This window comes from Saccostrea echinata, unplaced genomic scaffold (genome assembly GCF_033153115.1).
Source record: "Saccostrea echinata isolate AGI-Se365-2 ecotype Australia unplaced genomic scaffold, CSIRO_AGI_Sech_v1 ptg000004l, whole genome shotgun sequence".
In the NCBI taxonomy this organism is placed as follows: Eukaryota; Metazoa; Mollusca; class Bivalvia; order Ostreida; family Ostreidae; genus Saccostrea; species Saccostrea echinata.
In genome coordinates, this window is record NW_026889753.1 from 12,225,368 (window position 1) to 12,251,306 (window position 25,939).

General features: G+C 33.8%; 1 protein-coding gene across 1 annotated transcript; it reads right to left on the minus strand.

The window, feature by feature from the left end:
- Positions 1-1,093: 1,093 nt before the first annotated feature.
- Positions 1,094-24,364, minus strand: LOC133179189 (RNA polymerase-associated protein LEO1-like). Its single transcript, XM_061313980.1, has 13 exons — positions 24,316-24,364; positions 22,299-22,536; positions 21,403-21,911; positions 21,170-21,265; positions 20,753-20,865; positions 17,254-17,402; positions 17,078-17,162; positions 16,857-16,975; positions 16,313-16,447; positions 15,654-15,789; positions 13,690-13,861; positions 10,779-10,882; positions 1,094-1,621 (listed from the first exon to the last, which is right to left on the minus strand). Exons 1-13 carry the CDS (start codon positions 24,362-24,364, stop codon positions 1,475-1,477), a joined length of 2,052 nt encoding a protein of 683 aa, XP_061169964.1. The 3' UTR covers positions 1,094-1,474.
- Positions 24,365-25,939: the final 1,575 nt, after the last annotated feature.

Here is a 25,939-nt window from a genome sequence, read left to right on the forward strand (position 1 = left end):
CCTTATAGTAGGCAAAAAATCAAAGATTTAACAAAACTTAATTTTTGGTCAACTTTGAAGTGACCTTGAGACCACCCCCTTTGCCCCAGGGTGATGCCTTGAACTATTTTTAATCTACAATATATCCTCATCCTTGTATGCAAGTTTGGTGATAATCTGCCCAGTGGTTTTTGAGAAGATTTTCAGCAACCACTTTTGTTTTTATTTCCCTAATTATCTCCCCTTGTTTCAGGTTTAGTATAAATGAAAGCCCTTAGGCCAAGGATACTCTGTGACAAATTTGAAAAAAAATTGACTAAGGGGTTCTTGAGATATGGCCCATTTTTCAAAAAGTTTACGCACACCACAAAAATGGCCATAGCATAAGCTCTTTGAGCCTTTGGCTCAGAAGAGGTAATAAAATAATTACTTAATCCGTTTAATTCAGCTTAAATTGCAATTTTATCAACATAAAGATGAAATAGATTGCAAAAGTAGATTTTGATCTTATTCATAAGTTCTTTCGTAAAACAGGCAGCTGAACTTAGCTTTAACTTGTACATTTAACTTAAATGCAATCACCATGCCTGGGGCCATGTCTTCCTTACCTTAACAATGTATTAACCTTTCTGATGATTCTGAAAATTTGAACATAAATGCAGAAAATCAGGAGATGTATTTGGGTTCAGTACAGATTGATGTGAGAGAAGTGAAACTCAATGAGTAAACAAGATACTCTTCAATAAAACGGAATCCACACATGTAAATAAATTTACTACATAATCACTCTCTTGCTTTGAAAGCATATATAGTCCTTAAAATTTCACAAAACCCCTTGCTAAAAATTAATTACCAATAAGACCATTTCACTTTATTCAGATTTTTATCTATTAATTTAGAATTATTATTTTCTTCTTTTTTTATTTTTGAAAATTTACATCATTTTTCTGATTTTTATAAAAAGTATCTCCCCCCTTAAAAATATGCTGTCAACTATATTTACATGTACCATTGATATTCTCACTTGAACTTCTAACATTGGTGGACCAGATACAGGATAACAAGTGACATTAGAAGTTCAGACTTGGTACAAGAGTAGATAAGTGTTACAACATCATTTTCTATCCTGGTTTTATTCTTGATGCATGACATGAATTTATTTACACAATACTGTAAATGTATATGTACAATTGTGTTGGATTTTGCTATGAACATATTCTCATTGTCTCGTGATCCAAACAACTTTTTAATAAACTGTAGTACATGTACATGGACATTTTTGGATTGTTTATAAGACTAAAAAGAATTCTGATGTTTAAATTCATAACTCTACAAGGCAAACAACATCACTGTCACAAAGTTGGACCTTATATTGCACTTTGACTTCACCAACATCCTGTTAGAAAGTACTGTTCCAGTCTGTCACAAGTTGAACTTGATTTAAGTCGGTGACTTATGTACATAAAAGCTCCTCCCACACTCCTGATATAACCTGTCAATCATCCTCCATATCACTGCCCTTATTGGATCCCTCGCTTTGAGCACCACTCCCCTCTTGAGATGCCCCTCCCCCTTCTTCTTCACTGTCACTTTCCACAATTCGTGCTTTCTTCTTCTTAGGACCTTTTTCTTCCTCAGAATCCTTCAACAAATTAACAGCAAAACATCATATTCAAGCTATGTAGAGGTCAGTTTTTTTCTTAAAAAGCTAATTAAAAAAAAAAATTGCAAAGACAGAATGTTCCAATTAGAGTAACTTTTTCAAAAGAGATTATACAGTTAAACTTCAGTTATCTTAAACTTCAACTTCTCGAATACCATGGATATCTCAAAGTTATTTGGAAGTCTCCACCAACTTTTCTAAAGTATTATTAACCTCAATATTTGAACCCTTGGATATCTTATAATATTTCCTGCTGTCCCATCGATTTCAAGATAGCAAGATTTGACTGCATAGTAAAGTTTTTCCAAAACTGATCTAGATGGAATGAAATTCAAAGACTAGGATTGACTGTATAAAACTATAAACTACGTAAAATACCTATAGAGCAAACTTTACTAACTCTGGATGATACAAATACTTATTTAGGCATTTTTCAAGATTCATTTTTAATGTCAATTTTGTGTCAGAGCTAGATTACACAAAGAATCATATATGTACTATATATTTATTACCATATCTTTCCCTACACAATTCTTAGATATGGGTTGAATAATGAGAAATGCAATAAAATTACATGTACATGTAGTACGGTTTAACAGAAACTTTTTTTTTTCAATATGTACGTTTTGGATTCCTAAACCTCATGTAACTGTGATATAACATATCTTCAGTTTACCTTGTGCAATGCCAGTACACGTGCATGTATTACATAACAGAGTTGATTGAGCAATTCTTTAAGAGGTTATGTTCTAGTTCTTGATCCATAAAATCATGTTTGAAGTTTAAATTACTACAGGACAGCTAATTTTGTCTTGTCTTTGATATCATGTTCTATATCATACCAATATAGATTTTTCTATGTCAGTTTGGCACTTTAAATCATGTAAAACATGTGTTTGTCCTAAATTATTTACTATGAGGAATCATAATTTTCATTTGTTTCTCTTGGACATGTTCTAAATTCTTACCCTCAAATTTAAAGAACAGGTCTATTTCAATATATACGTGAAGTTTTTTGTTTTTTTTTTTTTAAATCTGATTAATTCCATGTTGATTTAGTTAAATAATCTTTGAAACCTTGTTCTAAATTCTTAACTTAAACCATAAGTTCAATCTTTTACAGTGATTATAAAAAGAATACACTTATTTAACAAAGCCCTGTTACATAAACATTACATAATTCTAAGGAGGCTAGGGTGATTCATTGACGACACCTGTGATTCACATTTAAAACAGGAAGATGGTACTACATGTACAAGAAGGACAGAAAAGGTCCATGGACCACAATGCTTACCTGAGTCACCATTCTTTTCCTGAGAAATTAATTTGTATATGCAGATAAAGTTATTTATTACAGTTATAGTATGTGTTGATCATGTGTTTGTTTATTTTATTTTTTTTTTTTACCAAAAACATATCATTTGTTTGCTATTTCAGATCTATGTACTTGTTAAACATGTATTTTAATATGCTACACACCTTTTCAAGAGTTTAGCAAGTAAACCCCATTCAAAGGCTTTCTCTTTGTGCAGTTTAGATGTGGCACCCACCCACTCTCACAGTATTTGATATTTTTGACAATATGTATGCTTATATTATTATCATTTCATTATTACACAGACTTTACAGCTTACAGAAGAGTTTTCATATATTAATGATAAATTGCACTCTTGAGCTTGCTTCTGTACCAACACACAGTGTTACTTTATGGTGTAAATTATTTATGTTAAGTAGTTGAGTGTGTATGAACAAATTAAAATCATAGAACCCCTTATGTAGTCTCCCAGTTAAAGTCAGTGATTTCAACAGTTTCATTTACATCATACTGGGCTAAATATTAAGTTTAATTTTCAAGTTATAGCCTTACTTTTATTGAGAATTGTCAATATCTTTCTGTATAAATTTTTGTTTCCCATACATGTGTGTATTAGTATTATCAATTGTGGCCATGCTATTCTATAAAAGAAACATTTTCAAATGTTTTCATAAATATCATTATTTAAATATTTGACCTTTAATTGTGGTCCCATTGAGGGGTCATGATTTGAACAAATCTGAATCTACACTACTAGAAGATGTTTGCATATCAACATGACTTATTGTTACCCAGCTTTCTTGATAAGATTTTAATGACTCTCCAATATATTCCCATTCAAAAAATTTTGCCTCTAACATAGCCCTTAGTGGCCATAATTTGAACAAATTTCTTTCTTCACTAGATAAAAAGGCCAAGATTATTTTAATCATTATTAATATTCATGATCCTGGTCTTCTTTAAAGGAAAATTTTCAAAATGTTTTCTTTGACTCTCAATAATTTGGTCAAACTGAATCTGCACTACATGAAGATAACATTAAGACCGGCTCAACAATGTTCCAGTGGCCCCACTGTTGTTGAAAAAAAAACTTAATTTTTTTTTCTTTATACAATAAAATGATGGGACCAAGAAATTTTTTTTGAGATATTCAGGTATCTGAGATAATGACGGTAAAATAGAGTCAAACCTTGTTGTCTCAAACTTCAAGGGACCAAGAAAATACTTCGAGATATTTGAGGATTCGAGATATCCAGGGTAAAATACTTATAAGCGCTTGGGACTTCAACATCACTTCGACATATCCTTGGTATTCGAGATATCCGTGTTCGAGATACCAAAATTCAACTGTACATGATGAAAAAGTAGTTGGGACTTCTAATTGACTTTAAGATATCCAATGTATTCAAAATATTAGTGTTTGACATAATGAAGTTCAACTGTATTTCTAAATTAAAAAATTGACTCTTTGTTGCTGACCCTTTCAATCCCCAGGGGCCAAAATACCATAAAAATGTATATTGAAACAATTATGATTTATTTATGTCACTTATGATTCACAAAACACATGTACTGTATGAACTTTTTGTATGTACTGCATGTTTTAAGTAAATGCACATCAGCCTAAACATTGCACCAGTCAACCTATACGTGATATTAGGGACTACCAGCTGCCTGTAAAACTAATACCCAAACAGGGTCCAAGGTTCATCTTCCTACAGACGGAAATGTTTATCAAGAGAGGACATTGCCTTAAGAGCACTGAGTTTCTCTCATGTGATCTTATCTTTGAAGGGTCACGACCTCCAGTCAATTTTTACTTTATATCATACATCTTGTTGTGCAGATATGAAATACTGCCCTCTCACTCAAACATGATTCTTAAATCAGAAAAAAATGTCTCCTACCAGTAACGTGCAAGGTAACAAATACACCGAAGAAAAAAAATCTGTCCTTTAACTTCAGTATAAAACTGGATTGAAATTCACCCTGCATCCTTTATCAAATAAATCAAAACAGGCATTCAGTTTGGTAATGTACAGACTAGAAAACTGAACAGTCAGTAAGGCCCCACAGAGAGATAGAAATCTAAACCATAAAGGGTCCAGCTAAGGGATGAGAGTTTGACTTAACAGTCAGCAAAGGCCCCACAGAGAGATAGAAATCTAAACCATAAAGGGTCCAGCTAAGGGATGAGAGTTTGACATGATAAAGAAAACATTGAAAAGGAAATTTTAAAATAGAAGGACTGTTTGGAAATTATTGAGACTTTCACCTAACTCCAGAAAAGAAAGAAATCAATTCATAAAAAATCACCACATTTTTATCAAGAACCTATAATACAAACATGCAAAATCTCTTATTCATGGCACCATTAGATAAGTACCGGTGAAATTCTAAACTTTCATAAGTCCATTGACCAGGAGCACTCGACAGTGATAATCATATCATTTTAATGTTACTTCAGCAATAGATTTTTTTCTTTCACATTAAAACAAATGGGCAGTGTCAACTCTTCCTTTTTTCTGTCATCACTTGATAAACATTCTAAGAACCCAATTGGCTCAAATTTTCTCCATTCTTAACCCCCATCTCCACCCTAATCTTTACAAACTTGTGGGTTCTTGCTACCCTTATTTCAAATAATATCTCTTACATGTGGAAGTCATTGGTACCAACTTAAGGACTTAAGGATAGGTGATGTAACATGTTAATTCATCCTTAATAACTGATGGTCATCCAGTTTATTTGCTTTCACTATGGTTAAATGATATGTCAAAAATGTTTACTAGTAAATCAGTAATAAACTAAAGCCCTATATACAACTGTATTTTGTTTTAGAAGGTCCTTTGTCTGAACTGTTCTTCTCAGCTTTACACAAAAATAAATGCATACCTGCTGCTCTGCCTTGATGTCAAAATTCATTTTGCTAAAATAATAAGATTTCTATAGCCTAATGAAAAGTCTCTATGATATTTATATTTCTAATCCAAAATCTTTCAAACGTGCACAAAATAAAATCAAGATAAAGTTTGAAACATGATATACATGTAAAATTTTATAAATTTTCAAACATTCTATGGGTCATTCAGGACTTAGTACATAGTATATTTAGAATTTGAGACTGCACCAGGTACACCATACCATGGACATATTAAAAGGTCATTTAAAAGGAAAATTAAAATACTTAAATATTTCTTGCTTTTATATATTTTTTGGTGTTTGTTAAATGTATATACCAATTTTCACCAAAAAAACATTGATTAGAAAGGGAAAAAATCAGAATGTCTCCATAAATTCCAAACAGCCCACATATACCGGTATATATATGATGAAGAATATGAAACAGCAACTTTATTTATGAAATTTATAGATTATTATTAAGATATATTCTAAATGACAATTGAGATTATCCAATTATCAGTAAGAAATTAAAAGTACATGTATCCTTGTTTTTACAAAAGGCAGTGAAATCATCATGTCTTACAATAATTCAATGTATATTAAAACTAGGAAAAAGAATGCATAAAATGACAGCATTCAGCGAATGCAAAGATCACTCAGACCTGACATTAACTGCAAAACAACCATTACTTGCAAACAGAGGTGTTGTATAATCTTAAGATAAGACTTTGGATTTTCAGCAGCAGGCAAGATAATCATTCGTACTGCTCTCTCATCCTTATATTCTTAGTATAAAATAAGAACCTTTTTAGCAATAACAGAATGAAGTTATTATTCAATTACCTATTAACATTAATAGTATCATTGAATTTACATAAGGCAGCAATAAAATCTGATATTTTTTAATATATTTTTATTTAAAATCCCATAAAATCATAATTCAATAATTTGTGTATTAGAACCAGATAAAAGCACAGACATCATAAAAAAAAAAACCTTCATTGACTGCAAACACCATCAAAGAGTGACCTTAACTTCAAAATAAACATTACTAGCAGATAGAATTGTGTTAGTTAATCTCAAGGTGACAGATAAAGATTCTGCTCTGGATATTCTATAGTAGACAAGTTAATTAATCCAAGGGAACTCATAGCAGCTTTCATAGTTTACAATGAGAACATTTTCAGCAGTTTTCTTTCTTTGGCCATTCAGTCTTATATAAAATTAGGAATCTACCCTACCACCCCAGCTCCAAACCAGATGACACAGAAAATCAAACTTAATACCAAAATAAGTCTTACTGCATTTACAACCAAAATCCCAGATTTGAACTTAATGGGATAAACATAACAAAGATTATTAGAAAAGAAAAGAAAGTGGATGGAAGAATGACAGATACTCAGCAGGGCTCTCGATTCTCTATAATTGGGGCCACTGAATGGCCCCATTCCCAATGCAAAAAATGTACCTTTTTCCCAAAAGCAAAGTGTAAATTTCCCAATTCTTTTATGCAAAACTATTTTTTTTTTAAATCTTAATCGATGAAACTTAATCTCCAACAAGTGAGAGTGAAACAAACTAGTTCTAAGTTGAACTGTATAAATTAGTGCATGCCACCTATATTCGTAAGTTGATTTGGCTTCGATAAGAACCAGGTTTTCCCAATTTTCCCCAAAATGATGAAAATTTTCCCAATTTGAACTGCCCCAGTCCCAAAAAGTGGTGTGAGAGCCCTAGATAGAGATTTCTATAGGACATCTGCAAATCCTTGAGGCGCCCAAATTAATGTGAGAAATATTTTTATTTAAATTATGTTATTCCTTTTGACTAATTCCTAAGAAATAATTGTTTTAACAAATACAGCAGCAATGCTCATTTAAAAATATATAATTTTAATAAGTGTTTGTCAACCAGTAACTGGTTAATTGTTTAATGATGTGAAAATCGGTTAGTAAAACTGTCATTCGTTTACTCGGTTACATTAGACAAAAGTAGAAAAAAATACAATTTAATATTTTATTCCTAAATGAAATATTATTTACACATGTTACAGTTAATTAAAGTTTTGATCTAGAGATTCACAAATACAATCAATTTGTTTCAATTACACTTAGTTTTCACAGTTCATCTAATTAACGGTTTTGATTGTCAAGATCTTTGTCTTGATGTTGATGCTACATTATGCTAAAAATTACTTTTACCTATTTCAAATTATGTCATTTACAGTAGATATCTGGGTTTTTTTCAAGTTTAATATTGAACGACAGATCACTCTAACTGCAATCAAGTACCATAAAATTAGAACTCTTCAGTGTGTACAGTGTTTAGAGCTTCCTTAAGAATATTATTTGTGATTAAGTTCCTGATGTTTTTATCTTTACAATGTTGTTGGGGATTTCAAATTTTCGTTTTCATTGTGATACTATAAACAGGGTTCACCCTTTTATGCTTGAAAATATTTTTTAAATTCACCCAAACACAGTAAAGCTAAAGAGATACTGCTGTTTTCTTTGCCCCATTTTAAATACGCCCTTTTGCGAGGAGGGTGAAAATGGAGGGGGGGGGGGCAAAAATTTCCCTATATACAGTACATGTATACTATTTCTTGCAATGGCAAATTTTCTTGTTTAAGATTTTTTTCTTCTCTTATTAAAGCATCTTAATCAATTTTTTTTTTTTTTCAGATTGACCTGAATTTGAAACTCTGGATCATTTAAAACTCATTTCATTTAATTTACTTTTAATCATGCCCTTTACCTCCTACACATACACACTGTATCTATGTCATTTTAAAATCACTTGTATGTCAGCTGTTCCAGCCTACCCAATTTTTTAGGGTCAGCCATTTTCTTAATTGAATGCCAGTTAATTATTAAGAGATTTGTTTGACATTTACAGAAACTTGACATTTTTGACATGGAGGATAATTGCTGTTTTCATCCTTTTTGTTACAAAGTAACCAGAAATATGTCAATAGGACAAGAATGCCCAAATGTGGGCTACATTTATGTAGCACAATCATGCAGTGTGAAGCTGAGCCAAAAGGCAATTCTAAGTTTCATTGCTTTGTAAAATAAAATATTGGGTATGATTAAAATGTTTTAAGGTGTTTCAAGAAGATGCATTTGTGTAATACAGTAATGTGGATGGATTGTTTAAAGAACAGAGATGCAATCAACTTAGAAGCCACACTGTTCTCGCTTGGAGCTGGATACTACTTCTCTTGAATGAACCCGACTTTCCCAGCTGTTAGAGTTGTTAGAGTACTCAGACAAATACATGTATTTGGGTATCCAGTAACAAGTTTGTGTTTTGTTTTTTTGTATAATGTTGTGCAAAGTCAGAGAAAACACATTAAAAGTAAAAGCACAATCTGAATAGCAGATAAAGGAAACAACTTCAGTTTAATAAAGATCAATATGACAGCTTTCCTAAGAGTTGAGCTAGAAGGGTAGGACATCGATACTCTGTATCCATACCATACAGAGTGGTTGTTTGAAATTTACTGATAAAATACCACTTCATTTAATATCGGTATATAATCCTATTCTTAAAATACACTTAACGCATTCCAATTAATTCAACAAAATTGAAAAGATTTGAAATATGAAACCACAATATTCAATTTTAAAATGTGTATTGTAAGGTTATGCTAATTAATGAAATGAGGCATTAAGGGGTCCTGCTTTGTGTGTTGGCCAACTTTTTAATTACTAATGACAAGTACAAATAAAATTTCGTGATGGAGGTAGAAAACGTCCATTAGCTGGGGACAATGTGCTGGTGAATATACCGCAAGTTCTATCACTGTAGACTTTTTAAAGATACATAAGAAAGAAGAGTTGGTGAAATATCTTGCTGACATTCAGTGCACCACACTTACAAAATTTATGAGGAGCTAGTACTCCAGTGTTACATTTTCACTGATATATTCTGCTAAGCCTACTCTTCTAATTAAATTCAACCATTTCTTTCCAATAATAATTACTTTTGGAAGACAATAAAATACTCTAAATATTCTGAATTGGATGACCTACTATCTAGAGTGCAACCCTCGGCAATATTTTGCACTTCAAGCATATTGTTCGAATTATTCAATTGTCACTAGTGTAAACAATGTTATGTCCTGGAAATCTCACAAGATTTAGAGCTTCCTAGACTTTCCCACGAATGAATGACAGTAAGGTAGATAACTGAGAGGTAATCCTGATACTAAGTAATACTCCTTACATTTTTGCACAGAAACCACAGCTGAACAAACATATGGATGGATATCTGTAACTTTATATGCCACCCCTCCCCCCATTTTAAAAATGGGGGCACAATAAGATTACCAACTGAGGAAATGCTATCTGGTGTCAGATTCTCTTTACAATCATACGTTACTTGATAATGTATTCATTTAGTGGACTGCAAAGCAAATATTAAGACAACGGTCTCAGTGAAGTGAGTATACTACTGTCCTTTCATGTAAATTAATGGTTCTACAATGACTGTATAATGTGCTACATTAACTATAAATAACAAAGTCCAGGGTTCGAAATTCACTATATACAACTCCCAAAACGCGAGTTAGAATTCCCAAATTGCGAGTTAAAACTTGGGTAACTCGCAAAAACTTGCGAGTTGAATTTTTTTTGCATTGAAACTGTAGCAAAATTATATAATATGACAGAACACAATGCCTTTGATTTAAATCAGTAATTTAAATAAAAGTCACACTGTAGTTGTATTTTGTGTATTGTACAGTAGTTACTTTTTCCTTAAGTTACATGTATTTAATTTATATAAATTTAACTTTATATGAAAATTGCGAGTAGTCTTATAAAATTGCGAGTTCACTTGCTTGGTACTCGCAATTATTTGCGAGTTGGAATTTTAGGGAGTTTCTAACCCTGAAGTCAGTGTTTCTTGTACCTCATCACTTCCGCCTTTCTTGGCCCTCATCAGACGCCCTGATTTCTCCCCCTCCGAGTAAGAATCATCACTGTCTGAGGAGTAAATTGTCTGGAACCGGTCAGCTACAAAAATAAAATTACACCCTCTCTGACAAGCTATCTGTCATCAACTATCTGTCATCAGATATGTGTTTTTAACTGAAAAAACTTATTTTCAATTAAACTTTGCATTGATATAGTGCTAGCCCTTGACAAAATCATTGGTATGGATGACATTAAGCCTGAAATTTGGTGCATCTAAGTGAGCATAAAAATGAATCATTGATGTAAAGTTAGACTGTATAAATACACAGAAAAACTCAAATTGACAATGCACCATTAATACCCTGTATAACCAGTGATAATAAAAGTTTTGCTCATTGTCTTTTATTTCCTTACCCCAATTCTGTTTATACGTTAACACCTTTGACACTTACCCTGTTTCTGTTTATATGTTTACACCTTTAACACTTACCCCGTTTCTGTTTATTAGCTCACCTGAGCTGAAAGCTCAAGTGAGCTTTTCTGATCACCCGTTGTCCGTCATCCGTCCGTCTGTCCGTCCGTCTGTCCGTCCGTCTGTCCGTCCGTCTGTAAACTTTTCACATTTTTGACTTCTTCTCAAGAACCACTGGGCGAATTTTAACCAAACTTGGTACAAAGTATCCCTGGCTGAAGGGGAGTTAAAATTGTTAAGATAAAGGGCCAAGTCCCCTTACAAGGGGAGATAATCAAGAAAAGACAAAAATAGGGTGGGGTCATTAAAAAATCTTCTTCTCAAGAACCACTGGGCCAGAAAAGCTGAAACTTATGTGGAAGCATCCTGGGGTAGTGTAGATTCTAAATTGTTAAAATCATGACCCCCGGGGGTAGGGCGGGGCCACAATAGGGAATCCAAGTTTTACATTGAAATATATAGGAAAAATCTTGAAAAATCTTCTTCTCAAGAACCACTGGGCCAGAAAAGCTGAAACTTATGTGGAAGCATTCTTGGGATAGTGTAGATTGTAAATTGTTAAAATCATGACCCCCGGGGGTAGGGCGGGGCCACAATAGGGAATCCAAGTTTTACATTGAAATATATAGGAAAAATCTTGAAAAATCTTCTTCTCAAGAACCACTGGGCCAGAAAAGCTGAAACTTATGTGGAAGCATTCTTGGGATAGTGTAGATTGTAAATTACAATAGGGAATCCAAGTTTTACATTGAAATATATAGGAAAAATCTTGAAAAATCTTCTTCTCAAGAACCACTGGGCCAGAAAAGCTGAAACTTATGTGGAAGCATTCTTGGGTAGTGTAGATTCTAAATTGTTAAAATCATGACCCCCGGGGGTAGGGCGGGGCCACAATAGGGAATCCAAGTTTTACATTGAAATATATAGGAAAAATCTTGAAAAATCTTCTTCTCAAGAACCACTGGGCCAGAAAAGCTGAAACTTATGTGGAAGCATCCTTGGGTAGTGTAGATTCTAAATTGTTAAAATCATGACCCCCGGGGGTAGGGCGGGGCCACAAAAGGGAATCCAAGTTTTACATTGACATATATAGGAAGAAATCTTTAAAAATCTTCTCAAGAACCACTGGGCCAGAAAAGCTGAAACTTATATGGAAGCATCCTGGGATAGTGTAGATTCTAAATTGTTAAAATCATGACCCCCGGGGTTAGGGCGGGGCCACAATAGGGAATCCAAGTTTTACATTGAAATATATAGGAAAAATCTTGAAAAATCTTCTTCTCAAGAACCACTGAACCAGAAAAGCTGAAACTTATGTGGAAGCATCCTTGGGTAGTGTAGATTCTAAATTGTTAAAATCATGACCCCCAGGGGTAGGGCGGGGCCACAATAGGGAATCCAAGTTTTACATTGAAATATATAGGAAAAATCTTGAAAAATCTTCTTCTCAAGAACCACTGGGCCAGAAAAGCTGAAACTTATGTGGAAGCATCCTTGGGTAGTGTAGATTCTAAATTGTTAAAATCATGACCCAACGGGGTAGGGTGGGGCCACAATAGGGAATCCAAGTTTTACATTGAAATATATAGGAAAAATCTTGAAAAATCTTCTTCTCAAGAACCACTGGGCCAGAAAAGCTGAAACTTATGTGGAAGCATCCTTGGGTAGTGTAGATTCTAAATTGTTAAAATCATGACCCCCGGGGGTAGGGCGGGGCCACAATAGGGAATACAAGTTTTACATTGAAATATATAGGAAAAATCTTGAAAAATCTTCTTCTCAAGAACCACTGGGCCAGAAAAGCTGAAACTTATATGGAAGCATCCTGGGATAGTGTAGATTCTAAATTGTTAAAATCATGACCCCCGGGGGTAGGGCGGGGCCACAATAGGGAATCCAAGTTTTACATTGAAATATATAGGAAAAATCTTGAAAAATCTTCTTCTCAAGAACCACTGGGCCAGAAAAGCTGAAACTTATGTGGAAGCATCCTTGGGTAGTGTAGATTCTAAATTGTTCAAACAGGACCCAACGGGGTAGGGTGGGGCCACAATAGGTATTACAAGGGGGGGGGGGGGGAATCTGGTAAAGAACAGCATGGCCAAAGTTACTCAGGTGAGCGATGTGGCCCATGGGCCTCTTGTATGTAACACCTTTGACACTTACCCCATTTCTGTTTATATGTTAACATCTTTGACACTTACCCCATTTCTGTTTATATGTTAACACCTTTGACACTTACCCCGTTTCTGTTTACATGTTAACACCTTTAACACTTACCCTGTTTCTGTTTATATGTTAACACCTTTGACACTTACTCTGTTTCTGTTTATATGTAATAACACCTTTGACACTTACCCCGTTTCTGTTTGTATGTGTACACCTTTGACACTTACCCCATTTCTGTTCATATGTTAACACCTTTGACACTTACCCCGTTTCTGTTTATACTCCTTTTTCAGCTCGTTAAGTGACACACCTCCCTCATCATCATCCTCCCCGTCCTCTAGATACCGTGCATTCAAACCACGATGCTGACTTCTTTCTTTCATTCGCCTCCTTGTACTTTCTCTTCGAATAGAGGCTCGGAGCTTTTCTTCTTCTTTCTACAATGATAAAAAAAATGCACCATTTCTTTACGTGTCAGAGACAAAGGGCAGTAACTCCTAATCACTCAATACAGATTGTTTCTGAGAGCTACATGTTCATCTGATTAAAGGGAAACAATGACACACAAATATGTAGTACTGCATTCATCTCTGCATATTTCCTTATGCCTTAATTTTAAACTCCATTAGACTTAAGAGGAGAAACTTTTATTGAATATTGATGTAGAAATAAACTGTCGATCAAAAAACTTTTTGCAACACCCTATTTTGCGAGAAAATTATTTGGTATTAATAAGCAAGACAAAATTTTCATGAATATTGTTTTTTGATGTACATAATCCTTCATAAGATTAATATACATGAGAATGAAATTTGCGCGAGCAGAAGGTCTTCCATAATTACGTGAAAATAAAGTTCTTGCAAATAAAATGTACTTTACAGTATATATTTGTATAAGAAACTGTGATAAATGTACAAGGAAAAGAGATAATCAAGAATTAAACCAAATTTTTTTAAAACAAAATATCCCAAAAGTCACTTTCACTTGCATTATAATGTTTAAAATGTATACATTTTTAATTATTATGCAACACTGTCGTTTGGGATACATAAATGCCTGCCAATAAACAGAAAAACCTAACATGATACACTGATAAAATGAAAGGAAGAACTACATACATTAAAAAACATGAAAGTTTTATTGAATTTCTGAGGAATATCTGGGAAACACTGACATATTCAGGTTAGCTATAAACCAGTACATACAGGTAGTACATCTGTACAGAGTTCAGTTGTATGTAATTAATCTGTACAGAGTTCATTTATATGTAATTAATTTTTACAGAGTTCATTTACATGTAATTAATATTTACAGAGTTCAGTTGTATGTAATTAATCTGTACAGAGTTCAGTTGTATGTCGTTAACCTGTACAGAGTTCAGTTGTAAGTAATTAATCTGTACAGGGTTCAGTTGTATTAATTAATCTGTACAGAGTTCAGTTGTAAGTAATTAATCTGTACAGAGTTCAGTTGTAAGTAATTAATCTGTACAGAGTTCAGTTTTTTTAATTAATCTGTACAGAGTTCAGTTGTAAGTAATTAATCTGTACAGGGTTCAGTTCTATTAATTAATCTGTACAGAGTTCAGTTGTAAGTAATTAATCTGTATAGAGTTCAGTTGTAAGTAATTAATCTGTACAGGGTTCAGTTCTATTAATTAATATGTATAGAGTTCAGTTGTAAGTAATTAATCTGTATAGAGTTCAGTTGTATGTCGTTTATCTGTACAGAATTCAGATGTAAGTAATTAATCTGTACAGGGTTCAGTTGAATTAATTAATCTGTACAGAGCTCATTTATAAGTAATTAATCTGTACAGAGTTCAGTTGTATGTAATTAATCTGTACAGAGTTCAGTTGTATTAATTAATCTGTACAGAGTTCAGTTGTTTGAATAAATCTGTACAGAGTTCAGTTGTAAGTAATTAATCTGTACAGAGTTCAGTTGTATTAATTAATCTGTACAGAGTTCAGTTGTATGTAATAAATCTGTACAGAGTTCAGTTGTATTAATTAGTCTGTACAGAGTTTAGTTGTATGTAATTAATCTGTACAGAGTTCAGTTGTATGTAAATTAATCTGGACAGAGTTCAGTTGTAAGGAATTAATCTGGACAGAGTTCAGTTGTAAGGAATTAATCTGGACAGAGTTCAGTTGTAAGGAATTAATCTGTACACATTTTAAAATCTGTCAAACCTGTTACGTGAGGGGAATGTAAAGATTACCATACCTTGATCATTTCACTTCTGTGTGCATCAGGGTCACGACCTGAAATGGGAAGGACCTTGACCTTCTGAGCTTTGGTGGACCTGTCTGCTAGAGACAAGGTCATCTTTCTGTGAGTAAAGGATTCTGTTGAATGTGGCCTAAAAAGAAAATAAAAATTCAATTTATATTGCACATCTCACATGTAGAGCTACATATATTCTTCTAATATCTTTTCAATGCTTTCATTTGAGCTCATCTAAGCATTATATTTTTTTGTACAAGAAACTTCAGAATAAGAATGAGACAATACAGATTAAGTTTAAGACACAATAGAAAACTCTCAGTACAATGAACTGCAGTGAAATGACTACCATTAACTGCAGTGAAATGAATATCAATAACACCAATGAAATGACTACCATTAACGCCACCAAATAACTACCATTATCTGCAGTGAAATGACTATCAATAACGCCAGTGAAATGACTACCATTAACTACAGTGAAATGACTACCATTAACTACAGTGAAACGACTACCATTAATGCCACCAAATAACTACCATTAACTGCAGTGAAATGACTTTCAATAACACCATCGAAATGACTACCATTAACTACAGTGAAATGACTACCATTAACTACAGTGAAATGACTACCATTAACTGCAGTAAGCTCATTACCTGAATGCCAGTTTGGTTTTAAAAATGTTCTGTCCCTGCAACCCCGTTCCTTGTCTTACAAACAAGTGATTGAAGTCTCCCTGTATTGGCATCGTGTGTACATCAAAGATCTCATCCCCCAGGTGGAGAGACATGCTGCAACCAAACAAATGTAACTCTGTCTCAGCATTATCGTCATATCTCACAATTAAATCTAAATACTCAACTTCCAAAATATCATTGTAATCACTTATAGTACTTACAAGATTTATAAAAATTATATCATTCTGCCAAAACGAATACTGAAAAATTACTTTTTTCCATAGGGTCATAATTCCACAGAGTCTGACAGAATGTGAGTTTCTGTAGCGGGTAAAAATTAAATGGATTTCTTGTATGCTACAAGAATGGACTTGAATGCACTTTAGTACGCTGTGACAAATTTCCACATACTCAGTGTAAATTAATCCCGAGCGGAAAAAAACATGTCTTCAGTAACTGATAATCAACCTTCTTGTATTAAGTTTTAACTTATACTGTACCAGAAGAAAGAGAAAACTCTGACCTGCCATCTGACCAGCGGACTACACGAGCATTACTTTCACGTACTGGGTTCCCTAACTCATCCACTGCCTCTGTACCATCTTCATTTAATTTCTTCCTCCAGCGAATTGTGTTCTCTACCTGTTTGTCAGATACAATAAATTAAGGAAATAGATTTTAAGTCTTTAAGAATTTCTATTCATTCCAATAGATTGTTTTAATAAAAACATTAATATGTTTTACCTTTAGTTTTAGACGAGCTCTGCCTTCTTCATCTAAGACTTCATCTTCATCAATTTCATCTTCATAAGTCTGGTTATCATATGGTCTAAAAATGATAACATGAAAAGTAACACCTGACAAATGTAAAAGTTTCCCAATGGTCTGATATTCACTATTGCCAGAGTTGTTGCCCTTACCTTGTTTCCACACTGAGAAAGTTTGGCAGTTTGACATAGTGCAGAATTTTCCCAAGGTTTGTCATAATTCGAGGAATTTCTACCTCAATCCTCGTCTCTGGAGCCTCTTCTTCTACTTGTTCCTCATCTTCATCATCAATAACAGGACCCTGGCAACAATATAAGTCACAACATCAGATATAGTGCAATATATGTCATACCATCAGAAATAGTGCAATATATATCATACCATCAGAAGTAGTGCAATATATGTCATACCATCAGAAATAGTGCAATATAAGTCATAAAATCAGAAGTAGTGCAATATATGTCATACCATCAAAAATAGTGCAATATATGTCACACCAACAAAAATAGTGCAATATATGTCATACCATCGAAATAGTGCAATATGAAGATTATACAGACCCTAAAACGTGCTACTACACCTCAGAAACGAACCATACCGTTCCGTGCAAGAAGCGTACAGTACCGTGCACAAAGCGAACCGTACCGTACACGAAGCGAACCGTACCGTGCAAGAAGCGTACCGTACCGTGCACAAAGCGAACCGAACCGTACACAAAACGAACCGTTCCGTGCAAGAAGCGTATTGTACCGTGCACAAAGCGAACCATACCGTACACGAAATGAACCGTTCCGTGCAAGAAGCGTACCGTACCGTGCACAAAGCGAACCGTACCGTTCATGAATAATTTTTGATATAATTATGCAAGCCACGCCCCGATCTTGCAATGACCAATTACAGTAAGTGTTTATGTTTTATTACTCTTGACGCAGCGCTCGTTAAAGAAGGATGGAAAATAACCGTAGACATTCAAAATATTATTTTTAAGTATCATGCATCTGGACTTACATCTGTAAATATAAGGAAACTACTCAAAACTAGTTATGACTTCAAAACAACTCGACAGAGTGTGAGGCGATTCCTTATTCGCTATGCATGATCGGGTTGTGCTTGACTAAAATTTTTTATTTCATATTAAATGCAGTATCGTTATATTTTCGTGTACAATTTATAATAAATAAAAGTGAATTAAATACTTTATCGTTTATTTCTATAGCTTTTATCTACCCTATTCTTGTCTCTATGAACGTTCTCGGAAACGTTCATTGAAAAATGTATTAGTATTCTGTGCTATTTTCCGAAATCAAGCCCTTAAAATAATTTTTATTCATGTAAGTAATAGTTTTAGGGAGAAATGATTAAAGATTTAGCAAAAAAAAATAATAATAATAATAATAATAATAATAAAAAAGAAAAAAAAGAAAATTAAAAAAACTTTCGAACTAAATTGTCAATTTGAAACCGGACATGTTAAATTTAAACGCCTCTCAATCACTAGAAAAAAAATAAAAGCGATGTATATAAAAATAACGTGTGTTGGTTTACACTCTTCTGACCAACCCAAGATGTTATCGCCAATATAACATACTGTCAAAAAGTTCGATCGCCACATTTTCGCATGGAATTTTCAGTTTAATACACGTAATTAAAAAAAATTTGGATATATGTCAGAATTAATTTTTATTCAAAGCATTTTCCCATTTCATTTGCTTTATTCACTGAAACCTGCAGGTAAAATATGTTACCTGGAATTTACATATAAAGACCAGTTTAATCTTTTTTTTATTAAATGCTTGGTCCGTGCATGCGTGTTCATCCAATTTTTTTTCTTCAAGAAACACTGTACGCTTCTTGCAATGGTCTTTTATCTAGACTGACGTCTTTCTATGCTTTTGTTATTTACTCTAAAACATTTGAAAATTTCGATCAAGTATTGTCATCACACGTGCACAGGTAAAAACTTAAACTGGGTATATTGAACCCTTTTCTAATTCCGTTAATCCAGATATGCCTACATTCACACGTGTATCAATAGTTTGCTGTCTTACACAGTAAGTCTACAACAATGAACCAGTTTTAATCAGCAGATAAGTAGAATTTCATGTGCAGTCAGCTTTTCTTCTAGATTTTCAATAAAAAAGAGTTTGACAAGGAAACAAAGGGGGGGGGGGGGGGGTAGCACCCGGCATGGGCAAATTCTTCATTTTCAAAGTTTTTGAGGACATGCATGGCTGCATATTATTTATTTTCTAAGTAATTGAAAACGGACTATTTATTTCTAACATTTTGACATATTTATTTCGGAAATCTTTCTTTGCAGTCAATATATATTATATACATTTATACATTGTAGATGGAATTGAAGCTGTCTTAACTGTTTTCTTGATTGTAACTTCCCTTTAAAAATCGTTTTTACACATTGATGGAAAATTTATGTAAAAAGGAAAAAAAATTAAGTAATATTTTGCACTAATTGTGTGCACTTCTACTGATTACTTCTCAATGTATTTTTCCTAGTAAGCTAAACACCTAAGCAAAAATTAAATTCCTCGCAAATAAATATGAAAATAATAACTTATTTATTAATTGTTTGTTTGATCATTCGGTCAAGAGAAAATAAATTTTGTTTGTTTGTTTGTTTGTTTTAATGAAGCAACAGCGACAAGACTGTAAAAAGAATGGTAGACGAAATGAAAGCATGAGGGATTTATAAAATCAAACTCATTTGTTTAAAAGTGTGATAAGTGAATATTTAAAAAAATAATTGTACTCAATTAGGAAAATTAAAAGGGGAAAAAACATGTACGCTTATTCTTAAAAAAGAAATACAGAAAAGCCTTTATGGCGAGGCAACCAACATATTTTTTTTTCATGTTATGCAGTGTTTGTTGATATGTTCGATTTATTTCAAGTTATTGAACCATAAGGCGATGGTGTACAAAATAAGATAATAAATAGAAAACTAAAATTATTTTATTTTAAAAATTGAAAGTAGTTCAAACAAAAAGTAAATTAAAAGAAGATACAGTTAATAAGACGACTTGTTACATGTAATAACGAAAATACAGCTGTAAAAAGGAAATATTTATAACAGCTTTAACTTAAAAACAACCTATTAAAAATGCTTGTGATACGGTCCTTCCATTTATGTAAAATAAAGAGATTATATTAAAGAAATAAACGACTTAATTTATGAAGTAGCCAATCATAAACTAAAGCGTACAGGCTCCACCAACTTAATTTACATACCGTTCACAAAACGAACTGTTCCGTGCAAGAAGCGTACCGTACCGTGCACAAAGCGAACCGTACCGTACACAAAACGAACCGTTCCGTGCAAGAAGCGTACCATACCGTGCAGAAAGCGAACCGTACCGTTCACAAAGCATACTGTTCCGTGCAAGAAGCGTACCGTACCGTACACAAAACGAAACGAACCGACCGTGCAAGTGGTGTAGTAGCACGTTTTAGGGTCTGTACAAGTCAATACAATGGTGAGAATAAAGAAATTTAGTTCTAAATAAAAAAAAAATTGAAACAGTGTGACATTTAAACAGGGATACAAACAAAAATTATGCTTTATATCTCTTGACAGAATTATAACGACAAGACTTATTTTACATGTAACAGTTCACAGTTCATACAGCATACCTGTCTTTCTTGATCAGATCTTTCCCCTTCATCCTCGGCATCTGATTTCCTGGCCTTATCCTCCTCGTCTGAGCTGATGTCATCAGCGTCCCCAAACAAGTTCCCCACCGTGGCTGTAAACAAATGTTGTCTAACATCTACACTGAATGTAACAGCTAAATGTTGCACTAATTCAGAAAACATTTTAATTCTTAAAAAATCATTACTGTTTGCTATATAAAAAAAATATCATTTATAATATTTAACAATAGAATTACATTTTATTCTTTTTTCTTATTTTTCTTTTCAAATATTTTTGCACATGTTCAATATAATCAGAAAAAAATATTTGATCTACATATTTACCAAGACTAAAAGGATGAGCTGGAGAAGAGCAAATAAACATATTATCAATTTAGGCCTTACTGAACAACTTACCACCCATATTATCATCTGAGTCTGACCCAGAGCCCACTTTCTTTTTTTTCTTCCTTCTTCCAATGTCTGACCCACTGTCACTCCCTGAACCCCGCCCTGTTAAGAATACGTCAAATTCCTCAACATTCAAAAGTTAATGCCTGTTCTTTGTTAATTATTACTACAATAAAATAACAAGCATAATATTTAACTCATCAAAGACATTTTTCAGTTTATATGAAGTCCTACTTTACCTGGACTCCTACTCCGTGACCGGCTCCTGGATCTACTTTTGGCTGGACTGCCTGATCTGCTTCTTGTAGGGGATCCAGACCCACTTCTAGCTGGACTCCCTGATCTACTTCTGGGACTTCCTGATCTACTTCTGGGACTTCCTGACCTGCTTCTTGGACTCCCTGACCTGCTTCTGGCCATTGGTGTACCAGACCTGCTTCTTGCTGGAGAACCTGATCTACTTCTTGGACTACCCGACCTGCTTCTTGGACTGCCTGACCTACTTCTTGCTGGTGAACCTGAACCACTTCTTGCAGGGGAACCTGACCTACTTCTAGGACTTCCTGATCCACTTCTTGCTGGACTACCTGATCTACTCCTAGCTGGTGATCCAGATCCACTTCTGGCTGGACTACCTGATGCACTCCTTGGTGATCCTGATCCACTTCTTGCTGGGGACCCTGACCTACTTCTAACAGGGCTTCCTGACCTACTTCTTGGGCTTCCTGATCGAGCTGGTGAACCTGACCTAAAACATTTTTAAGGACATCACTTGTAAGTTATCTGCTTTTATGATATGCAAAAAAAGTCATGTTAGTCAAGTGGAGAACAGTTTGATTAAATTCTGACTTGAGTGGACAACATTGTTTATTTGTGTGCTTTATATATAAGTCTATCAGATTAATTATTAGTCTTTAAATTAATGTTTGTTACCTCCCTTTAAACAATTTAAACCCCTTTTGTTGCTTCAATTCTTCTCAAGGGACCATGGATTGAACAATTTTTAAAATCTAATTTAAATGATAATGCTTGCATATTATTAATTTGACAAGCTTGAAACTGCAGAGACTCAGGTGACCTTAAAATTTCAAAGTTCCTATTGTTTTACTCCTTCTTTCTATGGGTAAAGTTATACCTGTGTGACGCTGGTGATCCTGCAGGAGTTACAGACTGACTCCTGTCTGGAGTTCCAGAGTGATGGCTTGCTGGGGAACCAGACATAGCTCCAGGACTGTTCGGTGGTGATCCAGATCCACTTCTCTGTGGTGAACCACTATGAGCTGGACTTCCTGATCCTGCTGGACTGCCAGCTGGACTTCCTGAATGGTGACTCCCTGGGCTTCCACTTCCAGGGGATCTAGATCCATGACTTTCTATGAATTCAATTAAACAAAGCTTACTATTATAGTAATAAATGAAAACCAAGAATAGTAATTGTTTAAAAGTTTATAATGAAAATCTGATCTACTACTGAATGCTGATTGAGTGACTTCATGCAGTCAGCCTTCATTTCATATATGTGATCACTTAAGACTATTAATAGCTCTACAAGTTAACAGAAAAATATGCTGTGTATAATTTTGTAACAATGTACTTTTTCATGAATTCTACAGTTCTCACTGAGTATTCGATGCAGCGGTCAATAGCACCAAAAAAGGTGCAAGTGCCCTGTGTTATTCAGTGATAACACCAAAGAGGTTTATACAATAGTAGTGATGCTAACACATTATCTTAATAGATTTTTTTATGATTAAAAAATTGGGGGGAAGAGGTGAAAATGTTAAGGCGACTTAAGCTTCACTTTACGGTGAAGTTTGGAGCACAAAAGTGACTATGTTACTTCAGTCATCCCCTATAATAGTCCTTATTTATCAATACAACATTTATCCTAGTGTCATAAATAATCATGGTATTTAAAAGTGTATAAATCTAAATCATTTCACGACGAACATATAACTTTAGGAGAACGACTTTACTTTACCAGTCCCCAGGAAAACATGCTAAAATATAGCGTGGCTTATTCAAATATATATGTGATCGGGTGAGCGATTGAAAAAAATAAAAAGTATGAGGTTTTAAGCATTTTTTACCCAAAAATCAAATTCTATGGTTAAATATTTAGTTTAAAACTTTGTTTTTAAATGAATTTTTTAACCTTGTTCTCTGAAAAAAAAAGTTTATTCAGTGAAAAGGAGACGAAATAATTTGTCAGTGTAGCCCTTGTGGCACATGCTTAGTGCCATTTCTTTTGTACTTCGCCATTTTTTTTCATGTAAACAAACCAACGAAACAGCCATCACCAAGTAATTATGTATCAGTACAGCCATCACCAAGTAATTATGTATCAGTACAGGCATCACCGGGAATTATATATCGGTACAGGCTCCAACAAGTAATTATGTATTAGTACAGCCAATGACAAGTAATTATGTATCAGTACAGGCAACACCAGGAATTATGTATCAGTACAGGTACCAACAAGTAATTATGTATCAGTACAGCCAATGACAAGTAATTATGTATTAGTACAGCCAATGACAAGTAATTATGTATCAGTACAGCAAATGACAAGTAATTATGTATTAGTACAACCAAGATCTTGCAGATCTGGAGACCAGTAAAGTCTACCCTATCTACCCAACTTTAGGTATTCATAGTTAACAGCTGTCACATGAAACATTATAATCAAAATTAAATGTCTTCTCTTAAATCGAGTTATGTATTGTATATTCATATTAACAGGAACGTATATATACTAACAGATTTATTCCAAAAGTGTTTTAAAATTCCTCCAATACAATGGAACCACGATAAACTAAATTAAGAGATTGTGCAGGACCTGATGAGAATGGAATATATAACTATATAGTAATAGGTACAAGCTGAATGAATACTATTCTGAAGAAGATCACATTTTCTTCTGTTTCACGTCGTTAAAACAAATAAGTAGTAAAATTACTTAAATGATAAGTATGTTAAATGATAGACATTAAATTTTCAGTTAGAATTTCCTTAGCACTAATAAAATATATATGTCTATACACTGATACTAAAAATCTAACGACGATTGTTATCGTTCTGAAACGTAAGCATGGATTATCAATAACATAAATATAGCTAAATCTCATATAAACTTTCGTAAAACAGCAAACCTTCATCACTTTCCGCTCCGCTACCGAAAATGTCGCCCGGATCTGCCATTTTCTTTTTGTTTGATATTAGACGTGTCGTACATAGAATAACTCGTATATGTCCATTTCAGCGTACAGTGTTAGGACAATCCCCCGCTCTAAGACGATATATTTCGTAATCTTCAATGTTCATTAAAAATTATATTTATGCCCCCGTATCGAAGATTCGGGGGTATATAGTTTTTGCCCTGTCCGTCCGTCTGTCTGTTTGTCTGTTTATCTGTTTGTCTGTTTGTCCGCAAAAACTTTAACATTGCCCATAACTTTTGATTGGTTGGAGCTATGGCTTTCATATTTCACATATGTATTTCTCGTGACAAGTCCTTTCTTTGGATACCACCATATTTGACCTCTTGACCTTGGAATTTGACCTAGTTTTACAAAATTTTAAAACTTTAACCTTGGCCATAACTTTTGAACAGTTGGAGCTAGGGCTTTCATACTTCACAAGTGTAATCCTTGTGACAAGAACTTCCTTTGGATACCAACAACTTTGACCCTTTGACCTTTACCTTGGAGTTTGACCTACTTTTGAGAAACTTTTAACATTGAATATAACTTTTGAACAGTTGGTGTTAAGGCTTTCATACTTCACATATGTAATTCATGTGACAAGACTTCCTTTGGATACCAACAACTTTGACCCTTTGACCTTGACCTTGGAGATTGACCTACTTTTGAAAAACTTTAACCTTGGCCATAACTTTTGAACGATTGGTGCAAGGGCTTTCATACTTCACATATGTAATCCTTGTGACAAGTCCTTCCTTTGGATACCAATAACTTTGACCCTTTGACCTTGGAGTTTGACCTACTTTTGGAAAACTTTAACCTTGGCCATAACTTGTGAACCGTTGGTGCTAGGGATTTCATACTTCACATATGTAATCCTTGTGACAAGACCTTCCTTTGGATACCAACAATTGTAATCCATTGACCTTGACCTTGGAGTTTGACCTACTTTTGGAAACTTAAACCTTGGTAATAACTTTTGAACGATTAGTGCTTCAGCTTTCATATTTCACCAGTATATTTCTTATGAGAAGGCCTTTCCTTAGGCACCAATATTTTTTACCATTTGACCTTGACCTTGATGTTTGACTTACTTTTGAAAAACTTTAACCTTTTCCATATCTATTCAATGGTTGCTGCTAGGGTTCTCACATTTCACAGGCATATTCCTCGAGACAAGACCTTACTTTGGGTACCAACATATTTGATTTGCATGTGAAAAAGTTTAACCTTTCCTATTAGTTGCCATACGGTGGCATCAGTGTTTCACAAACACATCTTGTTTTCAAAAGTTTTTGTCAATAATGCCATTTTTAACTTTTTTAATTCCTCTATTTTATTAAATCATTCATTGATTGATGATTTGTTTTTAACCTGACGGTAAAGCAATTTAGGAGAGGTACAATTTAGTGGAAAATTGGTCTATAAAAGCATAAAAATGTATCTGAGTGGATCAAATCTCCATTCTACAATAACGTGTACGTGAAAGGAACGTGAAAAAAAGTCTATTTTATGTTTTAAAAAATGGGATCCGATCGCACTCTCTTTGACTGAAACAAGTGTGTGAATAGTT